The sequence below is a fragment of the Rhipicephalus microplus genome, chromosome 3, assembly GCF_043290135.1.
Source record: "Rhipicephalus microplus isolate Deutch F79 chromosome 3, USDA_Rmic, whole genome shotgun sequence".
Taxonomy (NCBI): domain Eukaryota; kingdom Metazoa; phylum Arthropoda; class Arachnida; order Ixodida; family Ixodidae; genus Rhipicephalus; species Rhipicephalus microplus.
The window spans coordinates 74,103,234-74,122,409 of record NC_134702.1 but is presented as its reverse complement, the minus strand read 5'-3'; the positions used below and the strand labels follow the sequence as shown (position 1 = coordinate 74,122,409).

The 19,176-nt window shown below is 44.2% G+C and overlaps 1 protein-coding gene across 1 annotated transcript in view; it reads left to right on the top strand.

Annotated features, from left to right (window-relative positions):
• Positions 1-18,939, top strand: part of LOC119160862 (uncharacterized) — an 89,321-nt gene extending 70,382 nt beyond the window's left edge. The window contains exons 20-29 of the mRNA XM_075887890.1: positions 22-167; positions 1,171-1,267; positions 2,839-2,967; positions 3,391-3,510; positions 4,935-5,015; positions 7,541-7,648; positions 8,772-8,949; positions 11,541-11,702; positions 14,349-14,486; positions 18,640-18,939. Of these exons, the coding sequence (XP_075744005.1) occupies positions 22-167; positions 1,171-1,267; positions 2,839-2,967; positions 3,391-3,510; positions 4,935-5,015; positions 7,541-7,648; positions 8,772-8,949; positions 11,541-11,702; positions 14,349-14,486; positions 18,640-18,852 (1,372 nt within the window). The 3' untranslated portion in view covers positions 18,853-18,939. The remainder of the gene's footprint in view (positions 1-21; positions 168-1,170; positions 1,268-2,838; positions 2,968-3,390; positions 3,511-4,934; positions 5,016-7,540; positions 7,649-8,771; positions 8,950-11,540; positions 11,703-14,348; positions 14,487-18,639) is intronic.
• The last annotated feature ends 237 nt before the right edge of the window (positions 18,940-19,176 follow it).

The window sequence follows — 19,176 nt, the reverse complement described above, 5'->3', positions numbered from 1 at the left end:
TTTGGTATTACTTTTCTCTAGGCTTTTGCTTGGCTTCATGGTAGTCACCATGGTACTTTCCATGTGGATTCCCAACACTGCATCAACGTCCATCATGGCGCCCATAGCCATGGCTGTTGTAGACCAGATGCACGCCTCGGCTAAGTCTCATTGCAGGGACGTAGAAAGTAAGTGATCATTGCCAGGGAGTATTATGCGTGCTTTATGCCACATGCGGTAACCATAATGTGGCCAAAAGGAAAAAAAAGAAGGTTCTATGCAAGTGAAGAAGTGCGGGTTTTAAGACAGCTGGTCCTGAAATGAAAGTTCGATTAAATCATCACTTTCAGTTCTGCGGCACTTGGGAAAACCCAGAAGAATAGAAGGATTTGATGCGTTAATCAATGGCTTCCATTTGATCATACAAGCAAGGTTATAGATATTCTTAACTCTGTGGATGCACTGTTAATTATGTTCTTTGTCAAAAATTAAACAGACCCATGAGAGTACTTTCTTTCACTTACTTAGACAACCCTTACAAAAATGCACATGCGTGTTACTAGAATGCAACCAAATTTTTATAGCTAAAAGTCGTCTTGGGCAATTTGGGATGTTTTTATAGGTAAGCTGTGGTAAGTCACAAGAAATAATTAATTAACAAATTGGTAAATCGATATTACTGCTGCTACTTTTCGCAGCTTCCACAAAAAGGCACTTTTTTTCCACAGAATTCCAAACACTTTGCCTACTACATGGGCAAAAATTTGATGTCATTGGTGCAGCATATCACTAAAAGCACCTCTTCGTATACCTTGTCCAAAACTGTCACGTAGTCATGAATGCCTAGTTATACCACTAGCAAATGATCTTACATTGCAGAGGACAGTGTGGTAAGATCAGTTGAGGAGTGTTTCAAAGCTATAAAGGAAGCAGCCGAAAAGCAAAATGCACAAAATATTGACATTTCTACATCAAAGGGTGTGAATGACCAATACGTCATGTTGAAGCACAATTATTTTCAATTTCCTTTATATTGAACCGGCTTTTTCGTTCGGGCGCAAGGTATATCACAGCGATAGTTTTTTAAGACGCAGTGGTGTTTCAGTTCCCATGTTTAGCAGGATTTATTCAGAAATATTTTTTTTTCTATTTCTGTGGAGACAGAGTTAATAGTTCACTCGCATGTTGCAGGTACTGACCTACAGTCTATAACAAAGAGGCGGGAGTCAGTTTGCAAAGCAAATGAGAAAGCGAGCCGCAAGGATTCGTGTACTGCTGCTGACTCTGAGTAAGCCTTGTACGAACTACAACATTATTATATTTTACCTGCCTTGTATGCCGATCTATCCAACTGCTGTGTTTTAGCCTGGCGGATCAAAGTTTTGCAGTCGTCGTTAGTAACCTTTCATGCAACTGTGAAATTAACACAGAGAAACAATACATGCATTCGCCGAGTTCATTGTGCTTATTGCCTTCTCATATATAGGCTTATAGACAGCAATTTCTTTTAGGCAGTACTTGCAGTGTGAGCACTGCGCCAGGCTATTTATTAATCTTCCACATTTCGACGCTTACCCACGAAAAATGTATCAGTGTTCCAAGTAAACGTGGAGATGAAGCTCCCGTCAAGCTCCGATGGTAGAACAAAATAACATGAGTGCAAGTACCTGTCACCTGTTCACTATATAGGAGATATGTGAGTGCTGTAGAAAATAGCACACGCTTGTAAAAAGGGGGCTCTTTTCAGCGCCTGTAATTTTCACAGCCGTAATAGGCCTTAAACTAGGCTGACAGTATTAGTTAATGAAAAACAGAAAATGAAAGCAAAACAACAACGCCAAATTTTGAAGCCTCTAATACAACAGGCTTCAAAGGCTTATATTGTACTCTGATAATGAAGCGACTGCTTTAAGCTGAGAGGTAACCATGGCAATGACTGTACAAAAACAGCTATATTAGAGCGAAGCTCTCAGGCCTTTGTTCCTGTGTGGAGAATTGTCCCTTGGCGGATATCGCCATAGCTTTTCTCCCTCACCTTGAGCTGCGCAACGCTTCTCTTCTGATGCCATTGCTGGTTGGAATATTCTTGAACATACCTCGCCTGCACAGACAATGAATGTAAATTACAATACAGAACAAACAAAAGATTAAGGGAAGTAAGAAAATGTTCTATATATGTATCTGCGGCTTGTGCCACCGAAGTACACATCAAAAAGTAAAATGGTATCGCCAGAGAACTTAAAATAAAAAAGTAGCTAAAATTTCTAAAGTATTTAGTAAAAGAATAAAAGTAAATCTAGGCAGCAGTTTTTCAGAAAGTTCTGCTGCCTCTTGTCGAATAATCTTGTAATGACCTAACTATTTCGTATTATGGCTTCCCGAATCATTAGCCTAAAAAGTAGATCCGTCAACTACGCGCGCAGACACGGGCTTCGAACGCTTTTTCACTTTCACCATAATTGGCGCACTGGGAGCTACAAAACCTCTCGGAGGAGGAGGGGGAGGAGGATGAAGTGATGTTGAGAAATTCCAGTTGATAAAAACTAGTCTGCAGTTCTGCAACACTGTGCGTCACAATAACCACAGTTTTCCCCGATAACTGGATTCATATACGGACACGCAGCCATTCCAGAGCTCCAGGAAAGTGTCCGGGAATTCCAAAATTCAGCAGCTTAGAAGATATGCTGCACAAATCTAAAATCAGAACAACTTATATAAAAAAGAGTGACTATAGCCTTGGCGGAACTTGATTGCCACATTTATCAGTATTTCAATTGCAATGTACTTTCTCTCTTGCTGCTTTCAACGAATCTTGCCAGCATTAGCTCTCAAGAAAGGTATAATCCTTCACCCTTTCAGGGAGGACTCCAGGCAGAAGGCAGTGCGTACGACCATGCTGCTTTCCGTCGCGTATTCGGCGAATATCGGAGGTACGGGATCTCTCATCGGCACAGGGTCCAATCTCGTACTCAAGGGTCTCATGGATGAGTAAGTGAAGCATGGTACATTGTCTACATCGAAAATCGTCTCGAATGTGAATGGTGCTGATAGTAGCCACTATTTTTCTGTAACGATATTATCTTGGCTGACTGGTTATTTTCACTCGAGTAGAATTCTTAAGTTGAAAGCTCGTCTGGTATTCCTTGTGTTCGCGATCTCTTTCGGGCAACAACCAAAAACTTCTTTCTTGCATCACTAATGATCATTACGGCAACCTCAAGGCAAATAGGTTCCAAGGTATTTGCAATGAGAATATCTGACAAATTTTATGAAGAGTGAAAATGTGCTTGAGAAAATGCAGACGTAGGGGGTTTTCTGGAAGTGGTTGTTTGAAATTATTCGCGCAAGTCACTTAAATAAATCGGTCAATAAGTACTGAGAGGACTAAACTTTGTTGTTTTCTAATTCCAGCCTGTTCCCACTTTGCACCGAGTTGACCTTTGCGACGTGGATGCTTTATAACGTGCCAACCATGCTGATTTGCGTTTTCATCGGATGGATCTACCTCCAATTTTCTGCGAGGAAAGCAATGTAGGAAATGAAATGTTTCACGCATTTGCTTCGCCTTTATTTCTGAAAGTAGTGTCACGCCGAAAATTACGTGCATGAGAATAAATTAAGTGATAATCGGTTTCTTGACCTAATACGCCACGCCGTTCGTACGTAATACTACAGACAACGCATGAAGACATTCAAGATGATATGCAATGTTAACATCGGCGCGGCTTTATTATGACTATAGTAGTTAACTTCAGGAGTACTTGCGATGATTTGCCACATTTAGGATGCGCGATATGCCACTAAATTTTATATAACATTGATACTATGTGAGTATATAGTCAATTACTGTTTAATTCAGCAGCTCCAGTAGCGCCCTCAGCCAATTTTTTTGTTTTTTTTACTAAGCTTATCAAATAATACTTGTTACCTTCACGGGAGGATATATAGTTATGCTGTCATATTGAGAGGTTTTGAATCAAGTTAACCCCGCACCATTTTGTGTGCAGAAGATACTAGGACCTTGGGCATCTGCCTCAGTTGCGCAGAAAGCAACTAAAGCAATGCTACTTTACCTAAAGTCAACAAACCTGAGCGACCGCCTGTAGACTGTGTGTGCTCCCCGAGCACACACAGTCTTGAGCTCGTGATTGTGTGTGCCTTCTCATCTCTCTGCAACCTCTTTTCTCCCCTTTATCTCTTCCCCAGTGCAGGGTAGCAAACCGGATGTGCGTCTGGTTAACCTCCCTGCCTTTCCTTGCATCTTTATCTCTCTCTCTCTCTCTTGAGAGGAAATGCCAATAACTAACTGCGCAAAGATGGGGAAATAAGTCACGAATGCTGCGCTCAGATTTATTTTAAATCTTGTCCCGTTCTCACGCACCTCATCCGTGCTTTAAGGTGTGACAGGTGATGCAGAAGAACATGCCACTGGCTATTATGGCAGTTTCACTATAAACAACGAGCTTTGCATGATAATACACATGTTACAGTTACAGTCAGTAGAAGGGATAATACGTTCAAGAGATGTTAAAAGTACATGTTCGCAAAAGTGTGAGGGCAGAAAAAGTTTTGCAAAGTGATGAGCCGGACACGCACAAAAATACGGGAGTGTAAACTTCTGCTGCTACACTGGCGCTGCCCAAGAGACTTGCTTTTCCTTTGCGTTCAAACGAGCGAATATAGGTCTTTGTTAGCTCAGATGAGTGAGTGTTGCTCTCTTAATATTGAAATATGTTTGCTACGATTAAATCCTATCAGGTAAATAGTTTGGGGGTACAGCAAACAAACTGATCGGTTATGTTTTGTACACTACAGATTTGAATCAGTGAAATAAAGTTGTAGAGAGCAGGCCCTTAATCTTTAGCAGTGTGACGAATGCAGTTTAATGTCGGTGAAGTGTGATTCAAGTGACATTAAACGGACTATGGGTCATGTTGCGGAAATATGCCACACAGGAGAGGCCCCTCATCAGGTGCATCGGAAGAAAAAGTTCGTGAGGAAATTTCGCGGAGATACCGGGACCTGGGTCCTATGAGGCAAGTACTCATGACATTGCCAGTTGCTCCTGTCGCAATACTTTCGGCTGTTTCTGTGCATGGATTGCATTTGTGAAAAATTTGTCCTTTGGCTGAATCGATACTTTAAGTGCCCGCACGCTGGGGCTATCACATTGGTGTTTGCATGTGTAGATATGTTGGCATATGTGCCAGAGCGCGTGTGTTGATGTGTCTGTGCGACTGCACACTATAAGGCGAAAGGGTGTGGTGTTCGTACTTTGAGGGACTAATGAACCTGCCACAAACATTAATCTATTTAAGGGTTAACTGCACCGGTTATAACAGTTATTCCTTATGTTATTACTCTAACAAGCTAACTTTTATTCTTCATAGATCATCATCTAACGGGACTATTGTTCAGTACTGGCATTTGACACCATACCGGACAACAGTTAGTTCCCAGTTTACCTCACCAGTTGATCGGTTGGTCGAAATAAATATTTCGTGCAGATGATCTCTTTATCACGAGTTCAGATGATCTGTTAATCCGTAGAGATTATCTTCTACGGTTGCTCTCCATAAGGGTGCATACTTTTCTCTGGCGTTTTTCCCCCAATGTGAGCAACAAACACAGCGGAAAAGAACACACGAAATATTTTCATGCGTGCTTCTTCAGTCAATGCTACAACGAAAGGCAATAGTGAGCCGATTTCATCTTTTATGTTTATATGCATATGTTTCTCCTTACTTTTTGTGAACTAATTTTCAAATGTCCAATACAGGTCAATTCACGTTTTCATATCTCTTAGAGTCCTATTCTCGAAGCTGCTGCAGAAGAAGGAACATATGATTGGCATTACATGCGCTCGCACATGAAATAGTGGGACAGTTGTGGACAACGACTGCGTCCTGCAAAAAAAAAAAACAAAAAAGGTTGTACAAAGCAACAAGTTGCCGAGATAAAGATGCTCGTACATGGATTGTATGTGAAAGGTGAAATGAAAACACACGGAAAAAACATGGGATGCAAATAACTTTTTTTGTGTGATGTCGTGCATAATCGCAGACGCCTTTCGAGCGACAATTGCTGAAAACCTCAACTGCGGCAGCCGAAGCCATTCCATCAAATCTCTGCTAACATGTCAGCAAATTTTCCGCGAGCTGTGTCGTAGATCCCGAGCCACTGCTAACAAGCGGCAAACATTGAGCGAGCAACCGGAGAGGAAAGGAACGAGGGGCCGATGTTATGAACAGCGGCGAAGTGCTTACGAGTGAGGGACGAGGAAGCCTATACGGTTATGGCGAGAAATTCACACAGAGTTTAGAAGCTCAGCTAAAGTCGGCAAGGTAAAGCTACCGTCAGCCCATGATGATGCATTTGAAAGGCGTGACATACGAGAGGTCGTTTCTGGCCACCACCATACCTTTTGAACGTGTCGCAGCGGTGTGGCGAGTCCATCGTTCAATATCGCGAACTCAGAGCTCACCACCGCAGCGAACCCTCTTTGAGCCAGTGAAAGGGAGGCTGACGGTAATGGCTACCAATTCAAAAGTGGTAACAAAGCAAAGTCGAGCTGACGCCCAAGCTGGTCCCCCACTGCAGTGGTCTATTGGCTAAGGTACTCAGCAGCTGAGCCGCAGATCGCGGGATCGAATCCCGACTACGGCGGCTGCGCACAAAATCTTTGTATGTGAGAAAACATGCACAATAACCCTTTTTCCTGCTGAGCAAGCATGTGTCCGGAGGTTCATGCTGCCTGAATTAAGAAATGACTGCTCGCATGGTTATAGCTACCTCGTAGTGACTGCATTTGTTACTAAACTGCACTCTAGCTTTCCAAAATATTATGCAGCATTTTGTGAGAAAAGAGCACCTTGAGGACTGGTTGAAGCACGCGGAAAGCGACGGCATCAGCAAGAATGCCTGTACGTCAGCCCGGCATCTCGAACCGGCAATGAATGCAGATGGGCGCCGTAGCCCACAATCCTTTGCAAGCGCCACTATTTTGCTATCCGCCTATTAGGGAAAGCAGGAAGCAAACAAAAAGTGAGAAAACAAGGACGTTGACCAGAAAGACTTCCGGTTGGCTACCCCACACTGGGGGATAAGAGCAGAGGAATTGGGAAGACTTAACAACAGTGAGTGGGAACAGTGAGGAGGACGGCTTGTTCGTTTCACAGTGTTTTGGGCACTGGACATATATTTTCATACGGCCAGCATTTCCCTGTTTGTCTGGTTTGCAAGCCAGTTTGCGTTTGCACACGGCACGCATTCCTTTGGAGTTGCTCCTTCTAGAATCTTTTCATTTATTGCGCGTGCCTAACTGACTCTGTTTTCCCTTTTCCGGGTAATTTTTCCTGAGAGTGTGTGTAGCGCTGCTTTGGATGTATTGAGTGCTTTGAACTAATCATTAGTTCTTGCCTGTATTGTAATGAATGCTCTTACCTGCAACTTTGTTTTAATTCACTAGAAAAGTGAAGTCTTCTGGAGAGAAAACACAAATGCGCAAACACCTAAACTACGGATCTTGTGTGATGCTTGAACTTTGCGTCTTTGATCGCAGCTTTTCAGAATGGTGTGTCACATTTCTGATGACATCAATGATTCTTCTCTGGTTCACCATGAAGCCCCAGGTGTTCCCCGGCTGGGTGGAAATGATACCTAACGGAAAGTAAGTGCGTGTGCGGTGGGAACAAAACACCTTTTCTCGCATGTCAGTGTTAAAGTTTTTTTTTCGGGTGTAAAAGAAATGTTCTAAGCACTCGCCACTTCAATTTGTATTTAGAGAAACTAGAATTCTTGACACGCAGATGCAGGGTGATTTAGAGAATGTGCACTTCGATATTCGTCTTTAAACACTATAACTTCTACGGTACATTTATTTCAGTTGCTCGCTAATCGAGGGCTTATGGGCATAAAACACAATAAGCTTGTATTACCTCAAAAATAGTTTGGCAACGTAGCCTCCACAATAGTGAGAAAATTCTGGTATCCGCCTATCTTCGATAATCAACGCGCCGTTTTTTGTGCAGACAAAGGCATGTTTTTTAAACAAACATAATTTTTCTTTGTGCACGCACTGAAGATCTGAACTGCCGTATTTGTTTATGATACGATGGGATGTGTATCTCTGTCACTCGTTTGTACACCAATAATTTTTTTAGAAAAAAAAGCGTGCTCTTCGGCTTTATTGCAAGTGCTTAATCTGCGTGTACATTATTTCATCAAGAAGTTCTAGAGTTTGCCCAGCCGCACATAATTGCCGTGCTGGTTAGGGTTATAAATCAGTGTGTTACGTGCTAGGAAACTTTCTTAAATACAAGGTTTGTCATTATCAGGACTTGCTAACAACGTATGTTGGCACAGGTTATCATTAGCATTTAGCCCACAGGATTGAATCGACTACTAATATGCAATAGATGAATCGGCTACTATTATGCAATATCAATAGCACAAGTCGTGGCCTGCAACTATGCTAACGACAATGATTCTATCTTTTAGCAGGTCGCCACTTGTGCAACTGTTTTCGATAAAGCAAACATCACCAAGGTCTAGTGTGCGTTGAGAAAAGTCTTGAGAAATCTCAAGAAAAAAATCTTGAGTGCCATCACAGGCATGTTATCTTTCATTGTTTATCATCACTAATTCATCTCTCTCTCTCGTTTCCAGCCGTATCTTCTGTCACCAAGCGTAGCGTGGCAAACCGCAGAACTTGTTAATCCCCCCTCCTCTTCCCCTACCTGCTTCTTTTCATCTCCCCCCCCCCCCCTTTTTTTTTTGGGGTGCTGATGCAGATTCATTAGGTCATCCACTCCCTCCATGTTGGTGACGTTCCTGCTGTTCGTGATTCCCAAGAATCCCCACAAGCCAGGTGGCCGAGCCATCATCACGTGGAAAGAGGCCAGCGAGCGCGCTCAGTGGGGGATCGTGATTCTCATCGGAGGCGCCATGTGTCTCGCAGAGGGCTGCAAGGTATCCGCCCAGAGGTGTCTGAGTGGCGCACACTCGCCTTACACGCAATAGTATTGAGAAATAACAGACAACAGTGCCGAGCAATGTATCGGGTATACCTTAGTACTAGTTAATTTAATGTAAATGTCAAGAAAGAAAAGTGGACAAAAAGATGATTTACCGTGAGCAGGAACCGAACATGAGAACTTCTAGTAACGCGTTCGATACTCTAACAACATAGCTACCACACCAGCTATCCCCCTGTCCACTTTATGAGGTATACACGTACACGCATTTAAACTTGGCATCGTCGGTCAGCGGCGCTAGTAGCCATGACGGAAAGTGTAGAACACTGTTTCTTGCCTGCTGGCGTCATGTAGTATGTGATTTTACTACGGGTAGGCAGTTTACCGATAATCACTCGCGTACTACTTTTGTATTCCCTTTACATTACAGCATTTAGATTTCGATTTGCTACTACATATACACTACTGCACTTGCATACTATAATTGTACACTAGATATTACTATACTAGTGTACTAGAATAAATATACTACTAGAAATATGCCCTATACTTTCATTGGCGCTGTTTTCTATTACTTGTAGCTGTGTGTTTAAAAAATGAATGCTTCAAAATCCCCTCTCCTTCGTAATCTCGCGTGAGACATCAGAGGGAGGATTCAGGTGACGCTCTTCCCGAACGCACTCGCTACTTGAAGGCTGCGCGATGCTGCCTTCAATATGCTGTTCGAGTTATTGAAACATTTGTAGGCACACGCATTAGGTGATTTGTACTGAATGTTCAAGCAGAATACCCGGTGAAATCACGCAGAGTTGTGTCAGGAACACGTATAGTATCTATTTCTCCTTTTATATCCCCATTTATGGCAAGAGTTTCTTTTAGTTGCTGTTATGACACTGTGTCACACTCAAAATGACTTTTAAGCAAGTTGTAGATCAATGCCTTCCGCTTTGGGGCTTCGACTTCCGTGTCTGTTTTTCAGCGCAATGTATACGTGTACCACGCGCTGCACGTGTTTGGTTGGCAAGCCTGCTCCTTAGGTTCAGTTTCATTGTTCCGAGTCTTAAGCGCATGGCGTCGCGGACTTTTTCTTTGGCGTTACAAACTCATAGAGAATTACTGTTCGATGTTATACTATATCGCATTACGTTGACGAGGTGTGTCATCAGCAACGGAAGAACAAGAAGTCTTACTGTCGAAAAATTCGTTCGTGTAGCGAACCTTCTTTGGTCAATGTGAATCATTTTCCAACTTTCTTCGTATACTGTGAATCGATCTTTATTTTACCAGTAGAGCTCTTTAAAAGCCGGAAGTAATTTCTGTAGAATTCACCAAATGTCATCATTGTGAACGGGTACGCGCCCTCGTCGTTCGTATCTTTATCACCTGCTTCAGTTCACGTGCGCTGATCTCCCCGGCGGGAAATGCAATAACTTTGGTGGGCTACAGGACAAATACAACGAGGGAAAAAAATACAGAAAGAAATATATAGAAATCAAGAGAAGAAAGGGAGTTAGAAGGCGAAGGAACGAGTTCAGAAAGAGACAAAAAAACAATAAAGAGTCAAATAGGATGGAGGAAAAAGAACAAACATAAAAAAGTGCAGAAACCTGGTAGAACGAGATAAAGTGAAAGGGAGAGAAAGCCATAGAAACATAGATAAGGAAAAAGAGAGAAAACGGTCCAAAGAAAGAAAAAGGAATAGACCGGGAGAGACAACAAAGGAAGTACAAAGGAAAGACAACAAAGAGAGACAGGAAGCATAGCCATGTACAGTGTATAGTATAGCAAAGGGTGACAAAAAAAAGTGTGGCTAGAAGGGAAATGTGTTGGTGAGAGAAAGTATAGCATATTGCTGTATAGTATAGCAGAGAATGGCAAAGAGAAGGGAGGGTGAAAAGGGGGAAAAGGATAAAGGCAACGCGTGCAGCTCCGCTGCTTTCTCAGCCCTCGCATTTCAAGTGCGTCGCTGCGCATATTTATTATCATTAATTTACATCGCGCTTTGACGCTGCGAAAAAAAAATAAAATTGACATGGCCTTGTTCTCCCAAAAACCAAGCGATTCCATTATTTTTCATGACATACGTGAGCAATATCACTGCCTTGCTGTCCATCGTGTATATCTGCTTGTCACAGTAGTATGGTTTTTTGCTGACTCTTTGCAAGAACTCTGAGCTGCTGATTCCGCCGAGCCTTAGTAACGCAACTCCAGCCTACGCTGTAACTAGACGCATATAAACTATAAACGTCAATTTCTTGCTTAATGTTGCTATCAGAGCCGAAACAATGACGTCCACTACCAACACGAAGACGAACGGTGATGTCGACAAACTGGTTTACATACATATTAAGGAACATGCTGCTCAGTCTAGTGAATGCCGAAATGAAGACAACACAGTGAAGGAGAGAAGGCATTCACTTTTGCATTCCTTCCTTCACTGCTCTATCTCTTTTTCAGTACGTACACGCTTGCACTGTAAAATGCAACAACACCAATGTTTAATTGCCTGTTTGAACCACAGGAATAACTGATATGGTTTCTAGAATACGCCCACAGTAAAATATCTTTTTAATTGCTTTGTCCTAGCAATCAGGCCTGTCTGCAATGTTGGTGCACCACCTCAAGGCCCTTGACGCACTTCCTCACGGGCTTACAGTCCTCGTCTTGTGCTTCATCACTTCACTGCTCACCGAAGTGACGACCAACATGGCCGTCAGTTCCATACTCTTGCCTGTCGTCCTCGAAATGGTAAGCACGCGGAGCCAGATTCTCTGTATTGATGAAGCTAGGCACGTAGTTTATCCAAAGCCCAACAACCCTTGTATACCAGGCTAAAAAATGAACTGCTTCCATAACGCTGGACAACACGTGTGAACGCTTTCAGTGTGTTCTCCTGTCAGCAATTTCTTTGGTTTCCTTTAACTGAGAGGGTAAGCAGGCTACTGCCTAAATTCATGAGTATAAAACGATGCTACACAGTTAGGCTTGATGCCATTTAATTGCGATCAACTACTTATGCCCATAGCGGCCCCCTCGCTCCAGATTATATACACTAGAACTGAGCCCGACCTCTCTGCCTTTCTCTATTAAACTGTATCTCGCTCATGAGGCAGCTATTTGCGCTTAATAAAAATTTCGCAAACTAAAAAAATAAAGGAAACTAAATCAGACTTGACTTCTTTAAAAGCGTTTGTATTGAGCTGCTCTATCCGTCTCTGCTCCGTTCTGAGTGGAAAGGACAGTAAATACTTTGAAAAAAACTTGGAGGACGCTTGAACGTCGCAATCAAGACGCGACAGCTGCGTCGGACCCTTGCACATCGCCTCGCTTCGGTTCTCGGTGCATGTCTCAACCGTGGCGCAAAGAAACGAACTTTACTGTGTGCCTAACAGTGGCCGGTTCATGATATCCTACAATTCCTACCCCAAGCACATTCGTTATGCACCTGCTACGCCATAATTTTTCTTCTTGCGAATCAGCGGGGGTACTCTATGCGTTTCCGGAGCCCTCCACCACGGCGTCTCTCATAATCATATAGTGGTTTTGGGACGTTAAACCCTGCACATTATTATCATCGACTAAAAACAAAAAACAAGTTTTCCTCTGTCTGTTTTATTTTATTATCTGGTTGCGTTTTTTGTGTGTGTGTACAACTTCATATTATCACATTGCTTTCTCAAGTTCTGTTATCACCCCGTTACACTCGAAGTAATGTTCAGCGTGAACCACGACTGCAATGTTCGAGAAGCTTCGGGACTGTAGTAGATTATTTTGTTAAAGTTACGCGCACAACGCGAACATTACAGATTATTCTGAAACTTGGGTGACCGCCAGCGATAACGCTGAAAAATTCAATGGCACATGTATAAATGCCGACGCACTTCGCCGCTTGTCAGTTGGTCGACGGACGACGCTCAGTTCGCCGCTCTCAGTGCCAGTGTGTATCACTGTAATCAGACTTTTCATTGATCGGCCACTAGTTCGGCCGATTAAACAGTTTGTTCTTGGAACTACAGGCTGCTCCCTTCATCAACGTCTATACGATGTGACAATATTGTCTTTTTATCAGTAAGTTTCAATTATACACGTTAATTTTGTTCTGATTCCAGACTGATTGTTCTTTTTTTAATTTCGCTTTGATTCCTGTAATAACTTTGTTTGAAGGCAATGCCTCCTAGGAGGCATTGGTAAGGACTGACAGTATCTGTAAAGGAAAAAAATAAATAAAGGCAACAATGGGAAGGTTGTAGAGTACCAAATGTAGTTTGCTGTAGGACAGCTACTCAAGCGTACACGCCCTATATACCGTGTCGGTGCGCACGCTTGTGAGCTTTCAAAATACAAACGGAAAACTATTTACACAGTGGTGCTTATTCTGCTATAATAAACTGGCGGGTTTTCTATTGCATTCCTCTTGAAGCAATGTTGCAAACCTGAGGATATATGAAGCCCTGTGTGTAAAAAAAAAATGTGACCCGTATCTGCATGTTTCACTGCAAATGTCTATGAACGGCGATAGTCTTGCGCGTGGAGAGAGTGAACAAAACGTTTATTTGATGTTATGCGCAAGAAAACTGGTGGAGACTCTCTATTCGTGCAGTGAAGGCGAACGAGCGCATTGAAACACAGTAGATACGAGCACCATCTGGCAGTTATCTTCGAAAACGAAGGAAGGCGTGCGCGCCCGTGGGGAAAGATGCAGGCCTGTCTTGGAGGCGATAAGGTGTAGAAGGCAAAGCGATGGGCAGGTGCCACCACCGTGTCGTCTTTGCAAAGCGCTGGAAACACTTGCCTATTGCAACGCAACGTCATAAACGATACGGTTCTTGGAATTACCTCTGTGTGCCTTCTCCATAGTAAAAAGGCACGCATAGAAAACATCGAGGTGTTGATGTGGTGTCTCAGATATGCGCAATAATTGCTTTTTAATTGGCAATCGCAAAAGTATGAGCGCTGAAACTTGAAAAATATTGGTTGTTGCTACGGATGGGCTTGGCCGTTTGAGGTATCGGTTGGTGCCGTTAGAAAAATAATTACCGCGGACAAACAGACAAATTTACAGACAGAAAGAAAGACAGACAGATCAAAATTTTGGCGTTGAAGGTCCCCAAAAAAGACTATCGACTTTAATTTTATTCGATTTAGAATATTGTGGGCTTTAATGAGGTAGAGCTCTTTGTAGGCCTCTTAGCTGTGCAGGAGAGGCGTCTGGAATTAGGGAACCTTTAAAATACTTTGTGGGTTTACACGATGTCCGTTGGTGCTGCCTGAACGTTATCTTTCTGCCTTAAATGTTCAATATATTCTTCTGTATATTGCGCTGATATATGTAAACCTCCCTGTATGAACATTTAACTCGGTCGCAGATACATAAAAAAGTTGTATTCTGTGCAGGCGATAGCGATACGTGTGCACCCACTGTACCTCGCATTGCCGGTGACCATCTGCTGCTCCTTCTCATTCATGCTGCCCGCTGGAGCCCCTCCCAATGCAATCGTATACGAAGTGGCGAAGTTGAGAATTCCTGAAATGGTGAGCTTTCTGCTTTCGCTTACGTTCCAGATCCCGATAGTGGGACTTTGAGGGAGATGGGTTGAGTGATAACCCACACATACTTCACATACAGAATTGCAATTCGTGAAGTTCTGAATGCATTAAAATGCATGCTATAACCAGGATTTAGTGAAAATCCATGTCATAAGGAGGTATTCGGAAAAATACTGGCCAGTGTGCGCGTATAAATTTTTTACTGGCGCACCGCTGTGCGGAGGTCAGAGCAGACAGTCTATGAGAGCCCGAGCAGAATGAAATGCTGTTCCAACACCCGTTATCACGCAGTTTAGCGGAATCGTGACCTGCTGCGTAGTCGATCGTACCAACAAGTACATGTCTTGTTCAACATAAACAACGTTTTAAAGTTTTTCGACCCGTCCCTGCTTTATTAGGTAGTGAAACAAATGGATGACAGCTGTGCTACGTCAAAAGTTTTTGTTTCCCACTCCCTTTGCCATCTTGCGTTCGGCCACTGCATGCTTGAATGTGTCTGAGACACTCTGCATGCTTGAATTAGTCGGAGGAATGCAATGCGTAGTCAATTACTGCTTGTTGCTGAGTTGATAGGACCATTACCTAAAGGACAAACTAAGTTACCTGTTTCATCGCTAACACGACTAGCCACCCAGCAGCACTATGCGCACTTGGTAGCATCACGCTAAGACGTTGGTTGGTTGACCCTATAGTGAACTAGAATATTCACTATAGTTGACCCTTATTGAGCTAGCGCAAGCCACCATGGTTGACGCGACCATGAAACGGGTGTTGCCTTCTTATAGTGGTGAACTTGCTTATAATCTCGACATTTGTAGCAATAGATTGATGATTTTCAACCTAACTAATAGGCTCATTCCCCCCCCCCCCCCCAAAAGTGATTTTGAAAAAGCTTTGTTTCGATAACCTTAGCATTCCATTGATTTCGTCTCGCGAAGAAAATCGCACATGGCATCGCAAACGCCCCTTGGGCTAAAACACAATGCTGTAGCCCTAAGAAACTAGCCACTGGATTGGATTGAATAAACTTTTATTTTTTTTTATTGGATAAACTTTTATTTAGCCACTGGAAGTGTTCAACTTAATCCCATCCTTCAGAGTGGTTCATCCAGAAGTCTTCTTCTTTGACGGGTAAACATTCTATATGTTACAAAAAAATTGATGCAGGGCATAAACACACGAGAAGTACAGATCAAAACATAACAACATATCTAAGGAACGAATGAATATTGGGTTGAATCGTCCGTCCTTCCGTCCGTCTAGACGCACGAATAGACTGATAGATAATGAGGGTTTTAACGTTCCAAAACCACCATATGATTATGAGAGACGCCGTCGTGGAGGGCTCCGGAAATTTCGACCACCTGGGGTCCTTTAACGTGCACCCAAATCTGAGAACACGGGCCTACAACATTTCCGCCTCCATCGGAAATGCAGGCGCCGCAGCCGAGATTCGATCCCGCGACGTGCGGGTCAGCAGCCGAGTACCTCAGCCACTAGACCACCGCGGCGGGGCCGCACGGATGGACTCATGGACGCACTGTCGGATGGACGGAAGCACGCACGGACGGAAGTACGGAAAGGCGGACGCAAGCATGGATGGACGGAGAGACGGACGGACAGATGGATGGAAGAAGCACGGACAGTCGATGCACGGATGGACGGATGGGCGGGCAGACTACGGACGCATGAATGACGGACGGATGGACGGATGAGCGTATGGGCAGACGCACGGACGGATGAACACAAGGACGGACTGACGGACGCTTCACCCCACTCATCGTTCACTCCGTGGACATTATGTGAAAACCATGAACGTCATCTAGCTATATTATTCTCAGGAACATATACACACAACGCCATCTATTGGGCAACTCATAAACTTGAGGTTGCTGCATACTACTACTACGACTCCAATGAAGGGAATGACCCACGGCCTAAGAAGCTTCGCCCCTAATCAGTGCACCATCTCGTGGTGCAATAGATATGCGGCAGCTTTGCCCAATGTTAACGCGTCCTTGAAAGTGAAACACGTCATTAAGTCACTATAGTTTCTGTCGCTGTTGATCATCCCGAACTCTTGTTGGAGCACGTCACACGGGAGCACGTGCGTTGATTGCGCGTCTGCAAAATAAGATCGTTCCCCGACGCCATCACATAATTGCGGAGAGAGTGTAAGAGGAAGAGGCCACAGCGTCTTACCCAGCCGCTTACACAGGCCTGTACGCGCTAGTACATGAGCGCGTTGTGACAGTGCTTGGTTCAGCTGTTGCGCATGCGCAGTAAGGGTGACCACGCACACCAGATTGAGCTCGACCATTAGCTACTTCGCATCTAAAATGAAACTTTGTGACTGCGGCATACTGAAGGATGTGCATCCATGTCGGTGCTTGTTTCGGAAAGCTACATGAACAACGCAATATGTTGTAGTGAACCGGAGAGACGTGACGGTGGCCGAAGTGACCGTGCTGTCGTCGTCGAAACTTTACAAGGAGAAGCGGAAGCTGAAACAGCAATGCGGCGTCCTCTCTGGCCGAAATTGTATCACATTCTCTGTCTGCTGGGCCCGTTTATCGAACTCTTAGCTTGAGCGGCGCGAGCGGCTACAGGTAAAGGCTATGATCCCGATGAGTGATGATACCACGGCTATTTAAAGGAAAGCGCTTAGTGAGCCCCGCCGTGGTGGTCTAGTGGCTAAGGTACTCGGCTACTGACCAGCAGGTCGCGAGATCGAATTCTGGCTGTGGCGGCTGCATTCCCGATTGAGGCGAAAATGTTGTGGGCCCGTGTGCTCAAATTTGGGTGCACGATAAAGAATCCGAGGTGGTCAAAATTTGTGGAGCCCTCCACTACGGCGTCTCATACTTATATGGTGGTTTTGGGGCTTTAAACCCCACATGACAATCAGATCGAAGCGCTTAGTGACACTCGGTGTCTGATAATGATAGAGCTTGAAGCCCCAACGAACACCGCTTGGCCACTCGCCGTTATTTCCACGGCGTGTCGCCATAGAGCCATCGATATTTCTATATGCACTGGCCATTCTGCAAGTTATGGGGTAATGAGCACGCAACAATAATACTCTAAGTGTGAAAGAATCCCGGCTGCGGCGGCTGCATTTCCGATGGAGGCGGAAATGTTGTAGGCCCGTGTGCTCAGATTTTGGTGCACGTTAAAGAACCCCAGGTGGTCAAAATTTCCGGAGCCCTCCACTACGGCGTCTATCATAATCATATGGTGGTTTTGGGACGTTAAACCCCACATATCAATTTTCAAGTGTGAAAGAACAAAAACTCACCGTGACAGATATGCACTAAGCATCTTGCATTACGCACACCTGACCCACGCGTTTAGTTGTCAGTATACGGACAACCGGTAGCAAGGCGCTCCCTAACGTGGCAAACGTGGCTACTTCATGCTGGTATTCTGATTTATTCATGATGACATCACAGAAGAATGTCGCCCTACGATATCTTTAAATCCAACTCGAAGCACTAACGCCCCCCCCCCCCCCCCGGTCACGGGCGCTTGTACCACCGTATCTATCAAAACACCAAGGCGCGGCCTTGCAGACTGCTCTTTACGCGCCCGCCGCACCGCAAGTGGCGCTGCGCGTAACAGGCAAGGCGACCCTTATAGGTCCCAAATGGAGTGCATGAGACCGCGGTGGGCTAGCGCTGGGTGAACAGACAGATAGATAGATAGATAGATAGATAGATAGATAGATAGATAGATAGATAGATAGATAGATAGATAGATAGATAGATAGATAGATAGATAGATAGATAGATAGATAGATAGATCTTGATGAATATCGGTCGTAAAATACGCTGCCTTAAGCAGGCTGGATGATCGACCCTTTACTCTGGAGAAGATCTTAGGAGTGTGGCCTTCAAGTACTTCAGCCCAGAAATGCACACGAGCCTTTCTACAGTTCTTAAGGGCAACATCTCTGTGCGACCGCCTGTAAAACCTGCACTGTGTGTGCGGTGTGTGTGTTACGTGCAATGTGGGTCTCCTCCCCTCTCTTTTTTCTCCCACAGTTCCCTATCCCCGTGTAGGGTAGCAAACTGGGCTTAGTTTAGTTCACCTCCCTACCTTTTGATCTTTTTTTCTTCTCTCTCTCTCTCTCTTACAGGCAAAGCCGGGTGGTGTCATGAACATAGTCTGTGTCCTGGTCGAAGTCGCCATGATTCACGCGATAGGCTTTCCAATTTTTGGATTGGCTACGCTGCCAGACTGGGCTAGGCGCTCCGTATCGACAGTCTCTCCTCCAGCTGTACCGAACACAACCGACGTCATCCCATTAATGACAGCGTTCACTACACTCAATCACACGCAAGCCACGTGAAAGGTGTGCGTGACTGAGTGAAAATTATTGCTGTTCGAAATTCTTCGATCTATGAGCCCCCGACAAGTCATTCCGCGTCAGTTCCTAGTAGTAGTACAAGTGACTTTGAGGGTTCCCAGGTTGAATCCTGAAAACGGGTATTTTTCGGCGGAAATAACAGCTGTATTCGAATACAATTTATTAATACTTATTGGCAGGATAACCGTCATTGTTGTCCAAAAGTACAAAACATTAGCGCCAAATATTTTTGTCAATGATCAAAGAACTGGACCGACACTACACGGCTGACAATGTCGTTGTATACTGCTTCCTCAACACAACCGA